Genomic DNA, 24,075 nt, shown 5'->3' on the forward strand with positions numbered 1-24,075 from the left:
AATATCTCTGCCCCCCTCCCATCCCCCCCCCCCCTCCCCAAATTGAAATAAGGGTGAATAAGCTGTTGATTTTTGGCAAGTAGTAATTTCTCATTGTATTCTTTCCGAGAATCTTAGGAAACTGTATAATTTAAAAAATTCAAGTATTTGTTATGTCACACTTTAGTACCCTATTAAGACATTCTCAATTATTAATTGAATCCAATTTGAAAAAGATACCCCCTTTAAGACAAAACATAACAAAATCAAATACCCTGTTTAAGATAGAAAACCCTGAAATGAAATTAATGAAAATTCGAAATCACCAGTGACACTTCCCCAGAAAGCGAAAGGAGTCAACGTGTCCTGACAAAAAATGAATCTTCAGCTGAAGTTAAAATTCTCACGTCCACGCCAGAAACTCAAATCGATGACCACTCAAATGAACGATCCTTTAACATTTAACAAAGTCGATTTTGCTTTTTTTCAAAAATATTAAACTTGAGCAGCGAAAGGACGGGTTTACCAACTAAAAATCACTGACGAACGTTTCCATTAAAGAGGCCGTATATGGCAAGCGCCGTACCTAGTTTAATTCAGTTCGACTTACTGCGCCTTTCAATAACATACGGACTCTAAACTTCAATCCCAACTAACAATTTGCTTCCTTGTTTTACTGCTGTCGATCATAATTACGGCGACAACCGGCTGACCGCAAAAAATACAGAAACTGATAAAGAGGATCGAAATCTGCCAATCACAGCGCACGAACATGAACTTTCCACCCCATTGAGCCAAACATTTTGTTTTCTTAGAAGTCCTCTCAAAGATTGACGGCAGTAAAAACGTAACGGTTAGTTGAATCTTGAACTGCAGAGTCCACTTATTATTGACAGCGCAGTAAAAGCAAGAAGCTGATTCAGACCGCGCACGTTACTCGACCAGCTTCGACTTTGGTGCTATTCTGGGACAAAAGCTGATTCCAACGTCGCACTTTATGTCAAACCGAACTCGTCCCGCCTCTTGCAAGCGCGCCCAACTTTCATGCTTGACTGGTCACTGAACCAGAGTCTTACTATGTGTCAAAAAAATACAAAAGTGTATTTACTGCATTAGGTTCGAGCCATGAAAGGCATATGAAACAACTTCTGCAGTACCTTAAAAGTTTTCGCGCTGCTTCATTCAAATCTGCCTCACAGAATTGATTCAGTCGCCGTACCGCTGACAAACCACTGCCGTACCATGCTGTTGCTTTTGGCACATCTGAGCCAGACCTAAGTTTCATATGTGAATATAGTCACCTTACAGTCTTGAATGCTTAAAAAGAACCTTTCATCCGCAGAAACCTAAGCAGGCATGCACGAAGGAATGTTTACGTCTTAAGTCAAACATCATTCAAGATCACCGCATTCAACGAAAACAATGGTTATTCCACTAAGCATAACAATCAAGAAAATATGAGGAAGTGCACTACCTATAACAAGTATTTAGCAGACCTAAGAACTGAAATATGCACACAACTCGTTTTCTTTCACAAATGCTGTCCCTCTCACGTGTATTCTCTTTACGTTCAGCCTTGTTCATGGTGTCGTTTGGGTCGGTTCTGATTTGCCAGGGTACCGTTACTTTTTTCGGTTTAGGAAACTTTATTAAACTGCTTTTTTTCCAAAAGTTGCTATCCAGAGTTGTTACTCACCTTTACAAATAATTTCTTTGGCGAGTTGTGGTTCTAATTCTTGAGTCGTTGGAAGAAATATTTAATTAATTGTGACCATATACATATATCGAGTGAGAAGTACGTTTCCGAGGTGTTATTTTTCAAGTTTTGTATAACTTTTTTTTTCCAGAAAATCCTAAAGTATGGCTGGCTGTAATTCAGTTTTCACATATCACTATACTAAGCAGACGTCCTTTCCCGTGATGCTGTTTTTGAAAATATAAGAGTGGTTGTAACTGTTGATTTTGTACCAGCAATAAACCCCTAAGTTCAGAAGTATTCAATTACAATTGCCAATAAGTCCCTTCCTGTGGCGCGGTTTGTTTTGGTTTAAAAAGTGGCGCTAGCTTTTGAGTCTAAGCATCGATTATATAAACATAGCTAGTAAGATGTAACTGAAATGCTTTTTATGTTACCGATTGCCTTCCGCCACCTTTACACTTGCGTACGGCTTGTGAGCGAATTGGTTAATTAACATTCATAAACATAAAAAAGGCGAACGTTTGCTACGCACTATAAATCTAAATCTATGTCAGACGCGCGCGTGGCATCATTGTCATCGTCATCATCGCCGTAACCTGACACGCTATCATCGGGACCAGTCCCGTAAAAAGTCAATTTCCATTCTAGAAACACGCCCGAGCTAATCCTCCCTGATTCGGGATTTAACCCGGGAACAAACTCTTCTTGAAAGCCATTATTGACCTGCACTCGCTGAGAGCCAGTCTCTTCCGTTGTGACCTGCACTCTCTGCCCTTGATAATCTGTATCCGTTCGTTTGCTCTGGGATATCTTGCTAGGTTCGTTCGTGTAAATGTACCGATCATACCCGTAAACCTTGTCACTTTCATCGTCACCAGTTTCGTCGTCGTCTTGAAGCGTCTTTTTAGCAGCGGCTGTTATTTGGTAGTTATTGTTTTCCGGAGTCACGTCCGGCGTTTCGTAGGAGGTGTAGAAAGCTCCAGGATTTTGGCTCATTCCTACTCCATCTTGAAATTCTTCTGGGAGAAAGGTGTCGAACGTTCCTGGGTCATAGTCTCCCCATTCCTCGGCTTCTGAATTGCCTGTTACTTTGAGACAAAAAGTCAGCCACTTAGGGGCGATATTTTAACGTTTACTGTATATTTTGAAGGTTGTGGCCAGTCAACACACAACAAGATGAAACTGGGCGTTAATCCTTACACCAAAGAGTCAAGTCGGGAACAACAAAATGTGATTACAGGAGATCGCGCCATAGGACCACCCTTTAATCCAACCACTTCGTTAATACGACTTAATTCCGCCATTTGGAGTCTCAACGTGTCAATTCATTACAAAATTACTCAGTTTATACAAAATTTGAAATGCAAAATAGCTTAAACTTTGAAAGCAAACACATTAGTTCTAAAGATATTTTGTTGTTTGGTTTTCCTCCTTTCTTCTCCTTCCTTTTGTGTACTATCGTGATATGACACAACTCAGAAAATACGACCAAAATTTGATGGCCGGCGGAACGTCGTTGGCGGTTAAAAACGGAGTTCCACAACACAAGTTGGGTGAAGAAAATGTCCTGAAGTGTGACTCTTGAAATGAAAGCTAGACTGTTTTCAGGTCCCTATTGCTGATATTATATGCTTCGATCGAATTGCCGCCATCTTGTTGCGCCTTACAGTAAACCATGTCCCTGGTTCTAATAATAATAATAATAATAATAATAATAATAATAATAATAATAATAACAATAATAATAATAATAATAATAATAATAATAATAATAATAAAGGTTTATTAGCATTCCAAAAATGAATTGGCTCTTCTATGCGACTTCAAGGACAAAATAGAATGACCATACAGACTTGATACAGAACTACACAACTGTCTTGGTGAATGGAATATCACCATACTGTCAACGTGTTTGAACTATAAACCGTCATGTAGTTTCTCATAACTATCTAAACTCACCATTGTTTTTCTCTTCTTCGTCCTCGCCGCTGTTTACCTTGTTCTCTGGAAGCTCGGCCGGTGTGTGAATCTTGTGTTTCTTCACCCCCTCCGGGTAGGGCGCATCCCATGAAGCCCCATTGAAGTCTCCATTCTTTCCAGCCTTTTTGGATTCTAATTCTTGAGTTTTCTTTTCATCATCAATAACCTTTAATTTAGCGAGAAGTTGAAAGTTAGTGACAAGTGAGATAAAAATGTACATGATGGTTGACTCTTAATGGGGGAGATGTTGGGCAGTTTTAGAATTGTTGCCCCAGACATAGTATCAAATTTGTCCCAAGTCGATGACTTAGCCTTTACAACTTTCTATTCAATTCCAACAGATGGAGCGTTTCCGTAATCTTTTCGGCCTCGTTTTTCACCGAATTTTACTAATGTAAAATGTGGAGCAGAATGCGAATAAGATATCCCACCCTCCTCTCTACCTTTCTCATCCCAGACATCAAACACCTTGTACGCTTCTTCCGAAAGAGAGTTTTGCACAAGATATCTAGATATACATCATTCACATTCGGTCCGTTTTTCTAAAAACGGCACTCACAAGGAAAGTATCGTATCAAACAACCAACAGGCCATAAATCTGTTTCTTTACGATGACTACAAATGAGCACACATGAGCTGATGGATAAAGGGTTGCTGGTGGAGGTTGTTAATCATATCCAAGTACAAACACTATATGGTAGGAAGACGAAGATATTTTTCGCTTTTCTTCGTAACATAGATATGCTAGATTTATAATCTGACATTCCAAGGTCATACGATACTCAATATTTTCCTGCTGCGCGATTTGCTGAATCGTGCAATATAATTGGTTACTTGAGTGGGAAACATTTTTAATTCTGGGCCGTTTATATTCCTCGCACACGTTAGCGTTCGGTCAATTGTTTAATGGCGCCATTTCAACTGAAATGATAAATGTAGATGTCATTAACGTCCGCAAATTCATTTCAGTTCAAATGTGATCAAAGAAAATAACTCAGACCATATTTTCCCATACGGATCACACACTAGGTTAATAACAATTTCCAGTATAACCCTGCAACCGACTGCTAGGCAATCTCGCAGTCTGATGGGCTTATTTCGTTTTGAGATTCTTTTATACAACAAATATGCCGATGGGTTGTGGATGCTATTTTTTATCAATTTAAGTTAAATCATTTTGACGAGCGGTTATCAATTAAGTGTGCGCTTGCTGTGTTAACTACATTCCGTCAATGGTTACCCAAACTCGCGCTTTTTTCTCAGCCATGCAATGAGAAGTAAAACCAAAACGAATTGTAGCTGGTTCGCACGCGTTTTCCCACGCTTTACGCCGGTTGCATAAATTTGATCCGAGTTCTGTCTGGTTCATTGCGCTATTTGCGCCTCTCCTGTTTGCCAGAATAACTTAGATATTTGATTTACGAAACTGTATTGAAAACCACTCTAAAAGCCAAATTCACCTCTTCTTCTAGGTCTTCCACGTCCGCCTCCTGTTTACTGGTATCGTGTTGCAGATATCCATTCACGTCAACACCCTTATTCAACGTAGCGATGTTATCAGTAACATTCATCACCCACACTCCCTTGGGATTCTCTCCCCAGTTGTGGACGGTCATAAATGTCCAATCGTGAAGACCATTTTTTGAATCATCATAGCGCCGAGTAGAAAGCATTTCGTTCCTAGTCCCGCTCGGCGTGAACAGGTCAATGCTGACGTCACCACGTCGCCGGTGCTGAAAGCTGACGGTTAGGGTCACGTGTTCCAGCTTGGTGATTTCCTTATCAGTTCCATCGCATGCAATGGTATCGATGGTGATTGACAGGGTTCCGCCAGCGGGGATCTCCCTGTAAAACAGAATCATTTTCAAATCAATCTCAAATTAATCTTTCACAAGAGGACACCTTTCTCGAAACAACGTTATACGCTTGTATGAATTAAGGTATCTCAAATGCAAATGGACTTAAAAGGGCAGTATCACTTACTTTTAGTGTCACTTTGAATACCCAAAAAACACATTTGTGAAGATGAAAATGTCAAAATAATGGTTCATTTATGTCAACAATAACCCTATTAGTGCACAGAAACTAGTATCATTCATCTTTGGCTGTGGATGGCTAGGATAGAAATGGATTGCAACTTGAAAAAATTGGCCAACTTTTTCAAGTTCCTCTTATGTATTTTGGAAAAAAGGCCAAAAAGGGATTTTAAATCGTTTCATATCTCTTTCATAGGCCTTCTCTAAGAGCAATTTCATGCTAGAGAAGAGGTTCTTAGTCAAATGTTTGAGCACTCTTGACCAACATTTAGCAAACTCTTCGTGACAGTGCCCCTTTAAATGAACCTGAATTGCAGAAAACAGAAGGATTGTAAAATGTAGTATCGTACTGTTAGGACTGGGCACTAGGCCTATTGAATGCTGGGACTCTGCGGGCCAGAAAGGAAATTCAGGAATTCTTGCCAACGTACGATCAAGCGTCGGAGCCTTGAGTTTGGGGAAACGAGAAAAGGCGTGGAACTTATGGAAAGATCGTTTCGAGCGAGCCACTCGATGGATAGCAGTCACAAACGACGACAAGTTCGACCTACTGTTGAGAGGAGTTACAAAAGTTAATCCAAACACTGCCGGAACAGCCTACGGGTTACAAGTCGCTCATCACCGAATGGACACCCGACATATACTTCGCTGATTTCGAGACTAAACGAGGGAGCAGGAGGTTGATTGTGTCTTCCCTATTACACTAGACAATGCTATCATCATGTTGACAGTAGTCAAAACCGGCAACAACGAGATTCGAAGCGAAATTATTAGGAAGAACGGAGACCTTAAATTGGTAAGAGAAACAGCCAAGTCTTTGAGGTAGCTAGCAAAGGCAGTCAAACGATGAAAGGCGGTGATACGGTCTATATCCAGGGTAAGGATGATCCAGAGGTGAAGCGAGTTAGTAGATCAGGCCAATACAGTATGAGAAGTAAGGGCCCAGGCCAAACCGCTGGCCGCTCGCAGTCTAAGGCCAGGACCGGCTGCACCAAGTGCGGTAATGAGACGCACGTCAACAGGAATGCCTGCTCAGTCACTGGAAGGAGATGCCTTGAGTGTGGAAATTTGAACCACTTTGCCGGCATGCGTAACAAGGCAAGCAATGAACGCAAGGACAAGTAAGCCAACTCAGCTTGAGCAAGAGACGAATGCGTACTATGTGTCTCCGGAAGAGGAATCACTAGAGGAGGTGTATCTGTACCAGTTGAAGGAAGGAAAATCGCAGAACCAAACGGTAGCTCTTAACATCAATGGCATTCCCATCAACCCACACTTGGATACGCAGGCTGATGTCACTGTAGTTACAGAAAAGTACTATGGGAAGCTCCAAGCCAAATGTACCCTGCAGCCCACTAGCGTAGCGATTAGGAGTTACTCCGGAAAAGAAAAGGGGCCAGCGCTACCCCTGCTTGGAACATTTGCAGCAACACTTACTCGGGGAGAGAATTAAGGAGATTGCAGAGCCTGTGTACGTTGTCAAAGGGGACACTGTATTGCTAAGCCGTCAGGCAGCCGAACGTATGGGCCTTGAAGAATACCACCTGGACCTGAAGTCAAGCACGCCACTACCTGTCATGGGAGAGAGTAGACAACCCATCGTCGACCTCAATGAGGAGTACAAGGATGTGTTTTCCGGCTTAGGAAAGTTAAAAGGAGTCAAGGTAAAGTTAGAAGTGGACCCAGACGCAAAAGACGCTGTACAGAAACAGAGGAGAATATCCCTACCGCTCAAAGACAAGTTTGATCAGATTCTCAACAAATGGGAGGAAATGGACATCATTGAAGATCTAGGAGATTAACAAACTGACTGGTGCAGCAATGTCGTCCTCACCCCAAAGAAACACGGAGAAAACATTAGGGCAAGCCTGGACATGACGGACGCCAACAAGTACATCAAGAGAACCAGGCAACTGGAGACCAAACTCAATGGTAACAAGTATTTCTCCCACTTGGACATGAACGACGGGTACATGCAGTTGGAGGTGGCCAAGGAAAGCGCGAAGGTCACCACTTTCTACACACACAGGGGGCTAAAACGCTTCGAGAGACTGCACTTCGAAGTCAACAGCGAAGCCGAGATGAAGAGGTTCACAAGGTGGTAGTGCAAGAGTCGAACGCCGTCAGCATTTATGATAACATCCTAGCCTTTGGCGCAACACCGGAAGAACATGACGAAGCCCTTAGGCACGAACTGCAGTTGTGGCGCGAGCATGAGCTCACACTCGATTTGTAAAAGAGCAGGCTCAATCTCCGAGCTGTTAAGTTCTTTGGAAAGGTGTTCTCTTGTGAAGGCATTTCGCCGGACCCAAGCAGGTGGCAGCTCTGAAAGCAGCAGGACCCCCTCAGCCAGCAGTCGAGGTCCGCTCCTTCCTGTTCTTCGCGGGAGCTGACGCAGATTTTATGGAAGCTGACTGCTCCACTGCGAAATCTGATTAAGGATGACGTTAAGTCCCAGTGGACACCAGAGTGTCAAAAGTCATTTGAACAGGTCAAAGCAATGCTCACAGAAGACGGATGCCGGGCCAGGTGGCAGCCACCATGAAGCAGTATAATTCTCTGGCCAAGCGATGGAGACCAGTCACGTATCGTTCAAGAGCATTCACAGACACTGAAAGTAGGTACTTACAGATAGAGATTGACGCCAAAGCAGTCGAGTGGGGCATCTTTGCTAATCAGATATTCCTTTACGGCCTGGGAGATGTATTTGAGGTAGATACCGATCGCAAACCGCAGGTGCCATTACTGTCAGGCTACAGAACAACAGCGCCACTCCGCATGGAGAGGATGCGGGTTCGCCTTCAAGGCTTCAATTATCGCGTAAACTATGTACCAGGAAAGAAGGCGGAGTCTGAGAACAATGAAGCAGACTACAACTCTCCACTTCCAGAGCCGTTGGCTGTGCAGCAGGGTCATCCCAGCAGTAAGTAAGCTGAGTTCGAGCTGAGAGAGACCGAGGACGAATTCGAGAAAGATATCATGGCAATTGTGAATTCGTCCGTGCCGGAAGCAGTTACCTGGCAGGAGTTGCTAGAGGAAACACTTGCAGACACGGAACTTTCGAGCCTGAAGGAAGCTATAGCTGGAGGATACTTTACAGCCCGGGAGAAGGGCACGCTCGGGCCGCAGTATGACCTCATCTTCACTGGGGTGGCTGTCGTAGGAGGACTACTAGTTCGAGGAGCACGAATAGTAGTTCCCAAGTCCCTGCGTGATAAGGTGGTCAAGCTCGCAGAGAGTACCTGCTGGTCACCTTTTGCAAGCAGTCCAGATGGGCAGAATTAGAGTTCGTTACCTCAACCAGTGCCAGAGGGATGATACCCAAGCTGGACAAAACCTTCGCCTCGCTTGGCATATTCGTGTCGGTAAGCAGCGACAACGGACTCCCGTGCAATGGGAAAGACTTCAGTGACTTTAGCAAGTATTTGGGGTTTTGTCATGAGCGGAAAACACCCCTGAACCCGCAACCTAACGGGGAGGCCGAGCAATTCATGAGGATACTGAAGAAGCTTTATCAAATTAGCCAACTGATGGGATTTCAAGCGGATTCCTCCGCGCCTATATGGCAACGCCGCATTGCACCACCAAGATCGCTCCAGCAGACCTGATGTACCCTAGCCGCAAGTTCCGCACCAGGCTTCCCATTGGAGTTACTCCCCGTGCACATAATTTTGAAGAGCTGTGCAAGAGAGATCTTGGGAAGAAGATGCAAATGAAAGGTTATGCAGACAACAAGAGGTATGTCAAAACCCCTGAAATACAGATGGGAGACTCGGTGTTGGTCCGAAGACAGGCGGTCGACAAGGTCACTCTTGCAGTAAGCAGTCCTTTGCCACTTATTAGGGACCTTCAGATTTGACTACCAGTTCGAGATTGAGCACGAGTACGACTTTTCAAATCTAGTTTGCGTGGTTTAAATAATCGCTTCTCCCACCAATCTTGTTTCTAGGGTCGTGTTATCTGCTGGTAAACAACGGGAAGGAACGAGAATTCTGGGGATGCGACTGATACGAAATTTAAAAGTCGTACGTACTCGCACTCAATCTCGTTCTCGTACTCTGATCTGAAGTTCCCTAATTACTTTATAGAGGTCGTGGTTACCGCACTAACAATCCAAAAAAGTATGCCAAATAAGTGATGTATGCCACATAAGTAATGTATGCCAGCATTTAGTATGTAACAGCAACAACGTAAAGACTATAGCTAAGAGTTTTTTGGTCAACCTGATGAGCCAAAACAGACACATTTTTTAGCAAAACTATCAAACGCCAAATTCATAGTTTATCATTAAACAGGTCCGATATTTTCTTGTCGTTAATGTGCCCTTGACTTTGCACTTATTTCTCATTAATAACCGAACCATACCGAAACGGGAAAATAAGCCCTTAGGGTAAGCTGGCAGGTATAACGTTCTCGATATTTTCTCTTGAATTCCCTTCCGGCGTTGACTATTTTTGAGATCTCTCTGTTTTCTCTGTCTGTTTTTCTGCTGACGGAGCTACAGTTGAAAACAAAACAGATACCGTGACTCACTGTTGCGTTTGACTTGAGGGTCCGTGGCAGGTTCTTTGTGGTGCCACACTCTTCCAAGTTTTCGCTCGTTTGACCATTGCCGTGGCATCTAACCTCCCAAAGCCAAACTTATGATTAAAATGATAACCAGCTCCATTCTTCATCCAGCCTTCATCGACTGGACTCGTAACCTGGGCAGTTTCCACTACAAGATGCTGGACATCTCGCCAAGAAAGATTGGGGCTAGAAAAACAACAATTAATGAGACCGGTGGATGAGTTAAAGTACACTGCTCAGTAATTGTTAATACATAATGGCAAATTATTTAAACAGACTCTGAGTGAGAAGTAATTTCAGATTAAAGAGACCCTTATATCACTCGGCAGCCATGCTGATTCTCGGGGGAATAAAAAGTTTTGTTTTCACACGACAAGCCTCGGCCAGACACGAATTCAGTGCGAGGATTGCCGTGTAAAAGCAAAACTTTTATTCTCCTGAGACTCAACATGTGTAATGAAGGTCTATTGAAGTCAATACTAGGCCATCATAAGACGGCTCGTCGGATCTAAATTTCGGTGTGATATCATACTCACCAAAGGGAATGGCAATTTTACACCCAGGGGAGGGGGTGGGGGGGGGGGGGGGCTTCTTCTCGGACGTTTTTGTGTTGAAATGCCGCCAGCTTCTTCAAACCCTGACCCTATTTCAGGCCGAAATACACAATTTTCCGATTGCCCTCTTCAGACCTGGCTTCCAAAGTCTATACCCGTTTTCAGAATTTCAAAACAAAATGGTTAAAATCGATACCAAAAACCATACTTTTCAAGGTGGTTTATAACTATGTAGGTACAGTATAAGGGAGTATCCCCTGTGAAATTGTCGGCAATCGGATTGCATGGTGCACTAGCTACTCAAGGTTTTTTTTTACCGATACACATTTACTATCACTTATTTTTAAAGCCTGAGTTTTCAAAGGAAATAGAATAATTGTACTTGGCTCTCTCGTTTTATTTCTTGGTCTTACCTAAACTTGGTCTGATTGACCGGTGTTTTCCTTAACGCTCTCTGAACGTTAAATTAATAGTTGAAAAATCATCAAAGTCTACGCAACATAATAGACAGAGTCCATAAAGATACACAGCTGAAATGTCAACTCGGATTGTCTTCATAGTAACGTAGCTGATTAAGAGCGACAAAAATTAATTTAACAAGCAACGAAAAGAAGCTGTAAAAAGTGGTTTTATTCTTTTTTGTACCTAAATCGCTTGAAAAACAAAAGCGAAACATGTACTCACTTTGCCTGTATAACAAGAGCAAACATTCCTGCAGCCAGTGGTGCAGCAGACGACGTGCCTTTGAACTCTTCTGTGCACTTGTGATGTAGGTCCGTAGTGACCTAAAACAAGATAAACAGGTTACCCTGGAAGGACTGTTGCTTTCTTGTATAACCTAAGAAATTATTCAAGGGCTTCAAAATCATTTCTGAGAGCCCTCCCCCAACTAACATTTTTGGGACCTTGACTACTATAGCATGACACCAAATCAAACCATCATCACTAATTCGGTTTCCCATGATCTCAATAGGATTTAGAGCCCCATGGAGTCACTCTCCTTCAGTCAAATAAACGACAATGCTCATTTATAAATTCTTGCCTTCTAATATTAAGTTTTCAACTCAAGTAATGCAAATTCCTATGGATGTTTAAGAGGCAGTTTCACCAATTTTTAGTGTCACTTTCAACAGCCATTAAACATATTTGTGTGAATGGATAACAGTCCAGTTTTGTTAACGAGTACTCTGCAAGTGCAAAGGAACTAGGATTAGTTAGCTTTGAAATTTGATGCTGATCACTGTGGGCTTAAAGGGTTAAGAATTTCATCGCTTAGCCATACCATTTTGTTTTCTTCCTTCTCCCTGTGTGATCCTCCATTGAAAGTTACGGCTAACGTAGACGAGCACAACTCGGTGTAGTAAGCCGATAATCCATGATCACCAATACATCCAACTGATATGGTGTATATACTGGTCGTGTAGCCATCACAGTTACAGTCGTCATCTGTCAGACCTCCATTACCAGTTGCCCATACATAGATGTTACCCTTACCACCGCGGCCCTACAATTGGAAAGTAATTCATCTTTGAGAAGAAGTCACAGCTAGTCGCTAATCAGTCCCTGTTCACGATAAACTGCAAACACTGCATTAGATTACCGGTATACGGTCCCTTACTCGGGTCGTGCACAGTCTGTACACAAAGTCGATAAGGGAAATATATGGACGATTGATGTCCGATTACGACTGACTACAACAAGTCGTCAAAAAATGATGTGTTTTCTTCAATGGTGTAATAAAAGCAAATTTATGTAACTTTCAAAACTTGTGTCAGTTAACTAAACTGGGTAAGACTTATGAATGTTAGATCAGTTTACCTTCAAAGCTCCCTGCATAAGCGCTTCTTGAGCAAGCTTTCCCGGTTTACCGAATGTTTTGCCATCATCCTTTGGACCCCAACAGTTGCTGTAGATGTCAATGTACTCGGATTGAAAACTCAGCGAGCTGCCTTCCAGCACATCGGTCGCCTGACCGTCTAACATTCTTACACCTAAAACATTGGCATAGAAAAATTAATTTCTGTGCATTTTATTTCTTAATTTTTGCTTCAGCAGGGCACAGTCGAACTTGCTATGACTGGATATCCTGAAGGACTGCTCGCGTAAAGTCGCGAGGTTGAAGTCAACTGGAAGAATCATGTATCTCTTCATAAATGGTTCATTTTAAGTAGATAATTGTGTGTCTATTGTAGCCACTGCAACATGCATTTTGACAGGGTTTACAAGAGAACACGTCTACCTATTCTGATTGGCCAGATTGAAATAAGCTTAGACCGTGGTTAAACCCCGTCTGAAAATCGTTTGCACAACCCGCCCATGGTACTTGTTTCTGGTTGAGACGACGACTGAATATCCTCTTATGAGAGATTTTAGTCTACGGCCGCTGTCCTTCGTGAACGTTCGGCTGTTCTTTTTTAATGCGAGTAAACGTAACAACAGCAAATATGACTTCTCCGTTAAGTTATTATCTTAATTATATTATAACGGCCTTGCTTTGCAAGGGTAAATGTCCATATATTTTTTTCAAATCTAGCTGCACCGGATAAGGTCTCTTTTCAATACTAGCGTGGTTGTTTGGTACTTCTTTTGTTTGCTTTATATGTGCTCGGTTACTTGCCGTTTATCTGTTGGTCTGTTTGTTTGTTAGCCTTTTGTTTGCTGTTTATTTGTTCGTGAAGGGGAATTTTCACCGTGTCGGTCGTTTCTGATCAGAAATCTTTCAATCATGGTCTAATAGCTGACCACATGACAAGATGATGCTGAGAACTAAGATTTACCTCCAATATTGGCGTCATAAGCCACGCCTACTCCGCATACACTATTGTTAGCGACCGCTGCCACTTCTCCAGCACATCGTGTACCATGACTAGAAGAGAACATTACATGAACAATCGTAAAACAACATGAACCAAAACAAATAGAGAACATAATACGAACACACTACATGAAGAGGACAATTGATTAGATACAAACCAGTTGTCGGGATCACTGTCTCTTGGCTTTGGATCAGCATCCATATCATTGAAATCATAGCTCGCTTTTTGATCCTAAACAAAGAAGACGTCTCTTTAATATAACCCAAGGATGGACTGCCACACAAGTGGTTTATTAGGACTAAGTTTATGGCTGCGAGGTGGATTGATAAAAAAGCAAAAACTGCATGATTGTCTGCCAACTCTTCTACCTTTCCCACTGATATAATCACAGGGCTTTATAGGCTGGTTTTGAACTAAATACAGAAATACATTAAGGTTCTTTTTGACTGGAATAGTTGGTCCGAAATTTGGTGTTCCATGAGAGGCTGGTTCTTTAATCGCGTGTTTCTTGACTTTCTGCGGATGCATGAAAAAAGCTACGATTGAAACGTCATAACAAGACATATCGGCTGAGAAAAATGAAGTTCATTTTTCTAACAGAAAGTCCAAATGGTTGATCTAGACCTTTTCCTGTCAGGATATCAACCCGTGTAAGCAGTGACATGCATCTATTGCTTCACTTACAAAGTTATCCCTGAGGTCAGGATGTGTGTGGTCTACTCCGTCATCAAGAATGCTAACGACCACACCTCTTCCCGTGATTCCTTGCCGCCATACTGGCATGACATCGACGTCTACACCCGCTGGCCCAGTGGACTGGCCTTGATTTAACTGTGAACGAGAACATACCGAAGCCATTTTCATTTTTCAACGCGCTGACGAGACACTATCTAGTGAGACCAAGAGTTCTGCATGGCAACATACTAGTTTTATAAAGAGCTTAATATATAATTAGTGATCAAAGGTTAGGTCAAAATTGGTTGGACTAAATTTGGCTCCGATCTGGAAAATTTGATTTTAAACCAGTGGATATATCAGTAAAGAACTAAGTCTTCAGTAAAGGTAAGGAGAAAGCCGTCAACGCCTCGGTAGCTGAAAGTATGGTAATCTACTTGAATCTACTTGCAAGAGAGTGGTCCATATAGATGGCCAGACGGCGGAAGTGGAGGTGAAGAAACATTTTTTTTTTCACTTCAGTTAAGGCCAGAAGATGTTTAGAGTTTAAAGGGAGCGTAAAAAGCAAGGCTTGCGTTAAAAATTAGTCGATCAGCGCGAGCTGGAACTTGAATGGATAAGGAAAGAATAATGCTTGCCTCTGGATCCGGTGGGGTGTTGCCTGAACTACAATGGACTTGACATAAAATAGATGTCATCTCTTCCTCATAATTTCTGATGCTTCTTTTATGAACATTGTAAGTAAAACATTGCAGCAGTTTTCAAATACATATCGTAGAAACAAACTCTTGTAGCGATTCCGCCTAATCACGTGCAAAGACGTAAAGCACAATGGACCAATAAAGACTAAAAGCAAAAAGCTTTATTAAAGCTCATTAAATTAAATTAAGTTTTATTAAATTTAGAGCTTGAAAACGAGTGCGATCAGCTTACGACTGGCTTATAATAAGTTTTACCTCCCATTGGTCGACGAGGTGAAAAAAGAAGCATGAATTTTCTTCAGAGCGTCATTTAAAGTTACTAAGTAGCGGGATTTGATACTACTTACGAGATACCACTGGTCTCTGAATTTCGGGTCAGTAGGGATACCATCCTTTCTTGCTCTTTCTAAAACGTGCTGGTGTTCTGCCCACACTACCTACAGGAAACAAAAGAGACAATATCACTCACTTTCCTTGTACTCAATGGAGAACTGACAATATACAGTTTAAGGTGTGCATACATATTGATACGCCGTGCAACATCATATTATTGTGTGCTTTCTCTCCATGTGACAACCATCAATCGAGTCGGGTACGGGTTCATATACGCAACCAAACACCAGAATATTTATTTTAATACATATACAACTACTTTAGCAATTATTTTAACTTACCAAGGAAACATTTTCTCTTGAAAGAGTGAAGAATTTGTTACCAACGTTTTGCGCTCAAATTTTCTGCTATATTCAACAATTATACCTCGAGTGTGCGATGGATGTGAGATGACAGCCAACGACGGGTATAGCGCCGAGTTGGTAATAATCATCCCATATCCAATAGGTCATTTCGCAGTTGCGTTGTATTTATATTACACCAACTAGCGGTTCTATTTGCATTCGAAACTGAAGATGGATGTAACTCATCCGAAACATGTATTTCAAACTTAAAACCGTGTGTTGTTATTTATAAACGCATTTTATATTGCTGATCGTTTTCTTTATTCTCATTATCTGTATGTTTCATCCACTGGTGATATGGTTGTGAGAAATTTGGTGCTGATCAATGTAAATCTTACAATGTTACAACCTCGTACCACCGCAGATACTTTTCTTGGAAAATGATGGGAAAATAAAGATCATCACAAATAAAAAAAGATGTCCAATCTTACTTCATCTTCAGATAATAATAGTTTGGTCTTTTCGTGTATGTGCCTCTTGTGTCGCAGGCCTTTGTCTTCATGTTTAAAATGATAATAACCTTTAAGTGATCCAACCTGAAACATAAACACAGCTATAGTCAATGTATGTTAAATATACTATGCTACAAACTTGACAAGATGCCGCCTTTCCACTTCTCGAGATTTCAGAGCCATTTGCACAGGAAAAGAGGGATGAATCGGAGCTGAGTAGAATCGGATGTAAGTAGAATGTGAATCTGAGTCGAACTGGATGTGAGTAGAATCAGTCCCGACTTGAATATCTCAGCAGATTCTACGAAATGGACTTCTTGTAACGGCTGGGTGAAAGTGTATCTTCTGCTAAGAAGACAAGTTACCAGATTAATGCTTTAATGCCAACTGTGTGAGCCGCGTAGCACCAATGTAATGCGGTAGAAATGGAGTGAAATTATTATTTCTTTACAGGGCTTGCTAGCCCTGTGAAGGAAATGTGGATTACCGAGGTCAACGAAAACTCTTTGACCTCCTCGGCGGGATTTGAACCCGCGACCTCTAGAATTGATCACAGGCGCTCTAATCAACTGAGCTACGAGCGTAGCTCAGCTGGGAGCTGGTCGTGGGAATGAAGGTATCTAATTCGCGGCAATGGGGATATTCAAGTACTGTAGAACCAAATGCATCTTCTTTAGGAAAAAGTATTAGGGGGTTGAGGGGGTGGGAGGATGAGCAGCACGAGATTAAAAAGACAGGCATGGAGAGAAGTTTTGTCTGTTCCGTTCTGATGTGAGACCAAAGGTGTTTTTCGTAGTACCGCATTCGTACTCTTTAAAGAGCAACTGCGCGTTCCCAGGAAACCTTTAACAGAAGGGATAGAAACAAACGGCAACTTAAGAATAGTGCCTACTGATACAGTATTTTTCGCACTTTATAGCTATGCGGAAAAAGCAGATCTTAGCAGGATATTTTGAAATCCAAAAAGAAAATTGGGGCTAGCCATGCATTTTTCAGAGGTAATTAAGCAACAATAATTCTAAAAATCCGTTAAAATATATAACAATGTTTTCAAATTGAAGCTTAATTACCTCTGAAAATTGTGTGGTTAACTCCCAATTTTCTTTTTGGATTTTACTAATCCTTGCTGAGATCTTCCGTTTTCTAGCATAGCCATAAAACGCGCAAAAATACCTTTGATTTAGTAGGCGCCGTCTTAAAGAAATCAGGGTTTCTCGGATCGTCCCGAGATGCGCAGAACATGGGCGCAGTAGCAAAGCACTAAACCGCATACGTCCGAAAAATATATCGTTATGCCGAATCCTAAACACAACTAGTTGAAACCGACCAGTTGAAGTTATAAGAGATCTTCGTCATTTACAATGAGTGTAAAATTGATTGCAACATTTGTTCTTGAAAACTGAAGCTCCAGCATGAACCTTCACTTATTTATTGTATCCAGCGAGGGCAATAATTGCTGAATTGTATCCCGCGCGGGCAACAACTGCTGATTGTATCCCGAGCGGGATACAACTGAATTTGGATCGGTAAGCAGTCAATGACGGTCAAAGTTATATTTGAGAAGGCCCCAGCTGTATGAAATTTCGAGATTTTAGTAAATAGGGAACCTCAGATCAGAGTACGAGAACGAGATTGAGTATGAGTACGACTTTCAAATTTCAAATCAGTCTCATCCCCAGAACTATCGCTCCTTCCCGTTGTTTACAAGCAGATAAAAAGACCCTAGACTGAAACAAGATTGGTGTGACAAGCGGTTATCTAAACCACGCGAACTAGATTTGAAAAGTCGAACTCGTACTCAATCTCGTACTCGTAGTCAAATCTGAAGATTCCTACTGTCACTCGAGACGGAAAACTAACCGACAGGATATGCTGACAATAAACTCAACATGAACAAAAATAACTAGTCCCATGCAAAAGTTTTGTTTCTTCCTTTTGGATCTAAAGCCTTACAACGAAAGAACGTTTCGGTACTAAGAACAAAGGCAATCGAACTGGGCAGAACATTGCTGACTTAAATTGTCATGATTTCTCTGAAAAGAACTATCTTTCTATGTTGTTGTGACCCTTAATTTGTTTTGCAAAACAACAATCTCGCAAATAATCTGCGTTTGGTGACAATCGATAATCAAGCAGGCAAGAAGCCTACAATCAACAAATAAGTCAATAATATAATATAATTAAAAATTTTACAGTAATTGCGAAAAAGCCTTCGTTTTGGCGATGATTTATTTAAGTCTTCGAATGCAGGGGACAAGCGCATTTGAAAACAAAAGTCTGAACAAATTAGAAACCCTTAAAATCACAGGTTGCTGGTAATCACAACCAGTTGTATCATTAGTGGCATGGCGCATTTTGAGTAACAATTATATGAAGATATATCCAATGAAAAAAAATCTTTTAGCGAAAAGAGAAACGATGAAACTTAACTTCCTTCCCAAGGCCAGCATTTAGGGATTTCCAGCAACAAAAGGATTGAATGCGTCGACGGAAAGAGACCTGTATTTTCGAAGCACAGCTCATCGGGTGAACGGCTTTATTGACGTTTAATCTCAAAGCCTGAAACACCCGCAGAATAACATAAAGATCAAAAACTCACGTACCTGGCCATAGTTTACAAATCCATGTTTCTTAGCAATTCTGTCCGCTACTTTAATTTCCGCGGGATCAAGTTTAACAGCCCAGGAGTTTGTGAACAAGAGCTCGCCATTTTCACTTTTAAGCGCATCTTCAAACTTGTGAAGCTGTTCCCACTCTCTGCGCGTAAGCTTCGGCGTCGATTTCAGAGTCTGTTGTCGTCGTTTACGTGATTTCTTGGCAGATTTTCCAAGCAGGACGGCGGTCTCCGACACGAGGAAAAACAATGTGATGTAAACACGCCATCGCACTGGTTTCATTTTTTGCTTTCCTAGCGAAATAGTTTAAAATTCGAGGCTAAATTTGTTGAATAAATTCATTAATGGTCCATCTACTTAAGCAGTCTGATGCACATAACAAGTCATGGTGGACAGCAGGTTGTGGGTTGTCTTGAAGCAAACGCTTCGATGAACCAGAGCTCCTTTACTTACTGAAGCATGGAAATACCCATGGGTATATCACGCTAAATAGGAGCCGCGAAATGAACCATTCTGAAAATGATTTCCATGCAAGTAGCGCGCACTTCGTCCAAATCTACATCTGCACCTCACTGAATTTTTGGAAACGGACCCGCTCAAATCGTCAGATGCATCCAACGGATCGTTTCGGTGATGTATCTGTTCGAAGGCCCTTAATCCCCTTCAATTTTCTAAAGGGGAATTTTCACCTAGAACGTTCATGATATGGGAAATTTAAAGGCTAGTGTTTTTGGATTGATAAAAATTTGGTTTCGGGTAACGAAGAAAGGTCAGCTAAGATTTTCGGAAAGGAAATGAGACCTAAGGTTTTCGGGAAATGGGCAAAGATGCCCTAGTAATTTCGAAAATACTCAAGTTCACCTACAATGAGCGAACAGATAAAAATATTTTAGCGCGGCCTGAAATGAACCTACAGAGCTTTAAAGGCACTCCAGATAGCCTAAAATTGTGTTTTTTAAGAATCTGAGAGAAAACTCTCGTTGGGTGTCCCTGAATCGTACCTCCAAAGTCTCCAAGATAAAAATATATGATCTTGCAGTCTTCTTCCCTTCTCTCTCTCTCTCTCTCTCTCTCTCTCTCTCTCTCTCTCTCTCTCTCTCTCTCTCTCTCTCTCTCTCTCTCTCTCTCTCTCTCTCTCTCTCTCTCTCTCTCTCTCTCTCTCTCTCTCTCTCTCTCTCTCTCTCTCTCTCTCTCTCTCTCTCTCTCTCTCTCTCTCTCTCTCTCTCTCTCTCTCTCTCTCTCTCTCTCTCTCTCTCTCTCTCTCTCTTTCTCTCTTTCGCGTCACTCTGAATCTTCTCAAGGACATTTTAACTGTAACCACTTTTAATGCACATAATTTAATTTCGATCTTTTTATTTAGGTGCCGCAATGAAAACTACTGCCTTGGCGGTAATTTTGTGTCTATCCAATAAAGGTCTTACTGACATTCGGGGCGAAAAGTCTCCAAAGTCACCAATATAAAACATAAGGTCCTGCTGTCCTTTTCCCCTTCTCTCTCCCTTCTTTCTCCAATTTCTTCCCTTGCTTGTCATTCTGAATCTTCTAGGTGCCAAAGACCCTTGTTTCGGTATGGTAACGTTTCACATAGTGCTCAACTTTTCATCGGCCACTATTTAAAAAACCGGCTGGACATATATAAATATACGCTGGTGTGTGCAGTGCTTTGTATCCAAAGATAAAATTAAAAAGTTCAAGCAAGTCGGTGGGCGTTCACTACCTACTTGAAGCATCCCGTAGATTCCAACGTTATAATCTCAGGTGGTAAATAGGCCATTTCCGAGTTGCTGTGAACCTCACTATGAAAGCGAGGCTAAGTGCAAAACTTTTCATATCAAAATTAATTTCGTTTGCATATGACTGAAAACTAATTATCAAAACAAAAACTTTGCACTCAGCCTTGCTTTCATAATGAGGCTCAAAGCAACTCGGAAATGGTCTATTTTTCCACTCGATGATTATCCCCGGCCCAAAATTGCATTTGTTGTATTCATCGCATGATATTTAGATGAAGATGAATTTTAGAGGGTGGGGGTGGCAGGTTCGAAGGAAAACTTTGTGTAAAACTAAAGTTGGGAAGTGTGGGGGGGGGGAGGGGTGGAGGAAATTTGAGAAAAATTCAAGAAACTCTGGTCAGAAGGCCAATCTGCATATTTTCAACAAATTTAGCCAAACAAAGAACATTTTTTTAGAGTTTTAGCTTGGAAACATTCAATAACAACAACAACAAAAGAATAACATTGCGGGAACTAAGTCATATCCAGCATACCCCACCCCGAAAAAGGGCTGTTGGCAAACCCTATTGAAAGAATTCAACTGGAAATGTATAACCATATGCTCAAGAGAATGATGTATTATTCTAAAAAGTGACACAGGCATACTCGGAAAAAAGAAATCCGAGTGATCCTATGAGGAGTCGAACCTAAGACCTTCCGATTACTAGTTCGGATGCTCTACCACTGACCTACAGGAGACTCGTGGGAGCTAAGGCCATTAAACTAGGTTCATGGGACAAACATACTGCATACTGCTAGGATTTGAATGTCGAACGTGTGGTATATGAATGAGAATGATGTATTATTCTAGAAAGTGACAAAGGCATACTCGGAAAAAAGATATCCGAGTGCTCCTATCACGAGTGCTCACGTGTTCTTGTATAATTTTCTTTATTTTTTGTCACATTTTACAAAAGAAGCCCCTTTTATGAGCCATATCCAAATCAGTGTCACAGTTTGCCCTGACGAAAAAACTAATGACAGCACTCGAAAAGTTCATTGGTCACATGAGCACTTTTAGGCTTGATTGTTTCATATTTTCTATTGTTTTACAGCTCTGTAAGCTTGGATTCGATCACTGGCAAACAACCGGGCCAAATGGAAGAAATGTGTATTCTGCCCTATGCACCTGCGAAGAGTTGTAATGGGTTTTTGATGATGATTTATGATGTAAGCAGCCATTTGGCACATAACTGGATCTCACCACACGCTGGTATGCAGATATGTTTCTCTGTTATTCCATGTAACATACATTGAACCACTCACGGAAGACTGGTACGAGCAAAGGCTTAGGGGATCGTTTGGGCAGACGGCTGGACATCGCGCCGAGGAGCAAGTTCATTTAATTAGTTAATATGTTGAATTTTGTTTTTATCTCTCATTAACATTGTATGTTTATAATTGTTGGTGGCAAATGCATTAAACTAAACTAACCTAAACATTCAGTGTTTTCCTGTGGTGACGTACCGCTTGTTAAACAGGTTAAACATGTTTCAGCTAAGACAAGGCTCCCTCTACGTACAGCAGACTGCCACTGCGATTTTGAAAGCTCCGTCTCCCTCCGTAACAACTATTCCGAATAGAATGGTTACAAAACAGACTCCACACAGCACAGGTCCACGGTTGAGTCCGCTGTATGGCCAGTACCTTATGCATGCGCACAACCACATCACCTGGGTAGTGGCAGCCATTCTCGAAACCAGAGCCGCTCGGCTTTGACTACGTCATACGCCAAGTCATGCGCAAAAGGGAAGAGCTCTGGAGTTGAGAATGAGTGGCAGCTATAGACATCTGTTTTGTCCTTATTAGGACTCATCAGCATGTCACAGCCATCAATGCCAAGGCGTGTGCTAAAACACGCCTTTAAGAGCCAGCTCTATCAATGAGTAGTAAGCGACCATTGCCATTTTGGGTGGACGCTTGCAGATCCTTGCAGGAGGTTCAATGCATGACAGATATGATAGAATTAGAAAAGTGTCGAAAATTTTAACCAGTGATTGGAGAGCAAGTCTTGTCTCTCCTTAGGTCCACTCTTCGTATTTTGCTCTCGTTCCAGACCTCTTGTCTTATAGGGCTTTCTCGGTCAAGTAAACTTGACATCTCCACACATCCTTAGGATTTCTCTTATTATGAACGCGTGGAGATCCCAATTGCTTTTTCTTGAAATCGATGTTAGGCCTGATGACTCTGTATTTTATACTTGCGGGTATTTTTTTAAATTTTCGACTTTGTGACAAGTGCGTTCCCAAGCCCTTGACTTTGGGGCGTATACCACTTATTAAAAACTTATGAAATAATTTTCTTTCTGAGAATGTATTATTCAGAGAGCGACACAGGCGTATTAGGAAAAAGGAAATCCGAGTGCTATTATCGGGAGTCGAACCTAAGACCTTCCGATTACTAGTTCGAGAATCCGTCCAAAATGATAGGCCCACCAAACTCACTTTGGCGGAATTTCAGTATCACCCCTTCCTTTGCAGTTGGTTAACACCAACTGTATCATTTTTACTTTAACCATCGTCGAATAAACACCGCTCTAGCACTCAAGAGGTGCTTCCTCCAGGGCAGCAGGTTTTTTGAGTTGCTCTTGGAGTGGATACTTCAAAACAAGGTTGGACACCTTATGATGTCTATACAATATGGTATCTTCAAAATCTTCAAAGTCCTGCTGAGAAGCCCATTTCTTAGGCAACACACTGAGAGAATAGAGCTCCCTTTCGACAAGTAACAGCGTTTGGGGGTTAAGCATCGAGCTACACTAGGTAGATCTAAGCACTGATTTGAAAACGGTTAGTTGTCATCAAAGTTAATATAGGAGAATGGTTATGAAGCCAAACAAGTTTCCTTGTTATATGCTTTTGTTAACCTTTTTTTGGCCTTGACCGTGCACAAACCACAATAGATTTTGAAATGTGTCGGAGCAACTGGCCAAAAAAACGTTCCTGTAAAAATATTCAGTTGTAGTGTGAACGTTAAAACAAAGCATTGTGCACGGTCGCGGCTTTTCTAACCTAAATTGCAGCATCATTGTTATCAACTTTGAATATGGCAAGGTTTCATAACCAGCCCCTCAATTAACTATGTTGTCATTGTTACGTTTGCTATTCCGTTGTAAATATCATAAGGTGTCCAACTTTGTTTTTCAGGTTTTTTCTCGCTTGTTGGGGGGACTTGGGATCGACCGAAGGCCGGCACCACCAGCAACCAAGTCGTGTGGTCGGAAACCGCGGAAAGCCTGTGGCACCCAGGGTGGGCAGCGCTTGTTAGTATTTTTGCTTTCATGTGCGGAGGGCACTTTCTCAAGTTAATACGCAGTTAATACGGTAATCATATTGTCTCCGAATAAATGCAGACTGTAAGGATTCAAGACAAAGATTAAATTTGACAACACATCTAAGAAATAAGCGTGTTTAATGTGACTAGCAACAATGACTGGTTTGATAAGCACCTCTGGGTAAAAATACCACGGAAGTCGTTTTCCGTATCTCCT

At 41.7% G+C, this 24,075-nt stretch overlaps 1 protein-coding gene across 2 annotated transcripts; it reads right to left on the minus strand.

Annotated features, from left to right (window-relative positions):
• Nucleotides 1-58: 58 nt before the first annotated feature.
• On the minus strand, nucleotides 59-19,436 carry LOC146480207 (PC3-like endoprotease variant B). Of its 2 annotated transcripts, XR_014864755.1 has the most exons (14): nucleotides 18,802-19,436; nucleotides 16,178-16,282; nucleotides 15,357-15,446; nucleotides 14,318-14,464; nucleotides 13,791-13,864; nucleotides 13,595-13,683; nucleotides 12,636-12,808; nucleotides 12,100-12,321; nucleotides 11,502-11,602; nucleotides 10,228-10,449; nucleotides 5,119-5,503; nucleotides 3,638-3,824; nucleotides 1,221-2,766; nucleotides 59-1,136 (listed from the first exon to the last, which is right to left on the minus strand). XR_014864755.1 is itself a non-coding variant. In XM_085109928.1 (13 exons), exons 1-13 carry the CDS (start codon nucleotides 19,093-19,095, stop codon nucleotides 2,210-2,212), a joined length of 2,646 nt encoding a protein of 881 aa, XP_084966054.1. In that variant the 5' UTR covers nucleotides 19,096-19,436; the 3' UTR covers nucleotides 1,147-2,209. The 2 variants fall into 2 exon arrangements, 1 of the variants encoding a protein (XP_084966054.1); XM_085109928.1 differs by lacking the exon at nucleotides 59-1,136 and having other exon boundaries at nucleotides 1,147-2,766.
• Between the last annotated feature and the right edge of the window lie 4,639 nt (nucleotides 19,437-24,075).

This window comes from Pavona decussata, unplaced genomic scaffold (genome assembly GCF_977016875.1).
Source record: "Pavona decussata unplaced genomic scaffold, jaPavDecu1.1 SCAFFOLD_54, whole genome shotgun sequence".
Taxonomy (NCBI): Eukaryota; Metazoa; Cnidaria; class Anthozoa; order Scleractinia; family Agariciidae; genus Pavona; species Pavona decussata.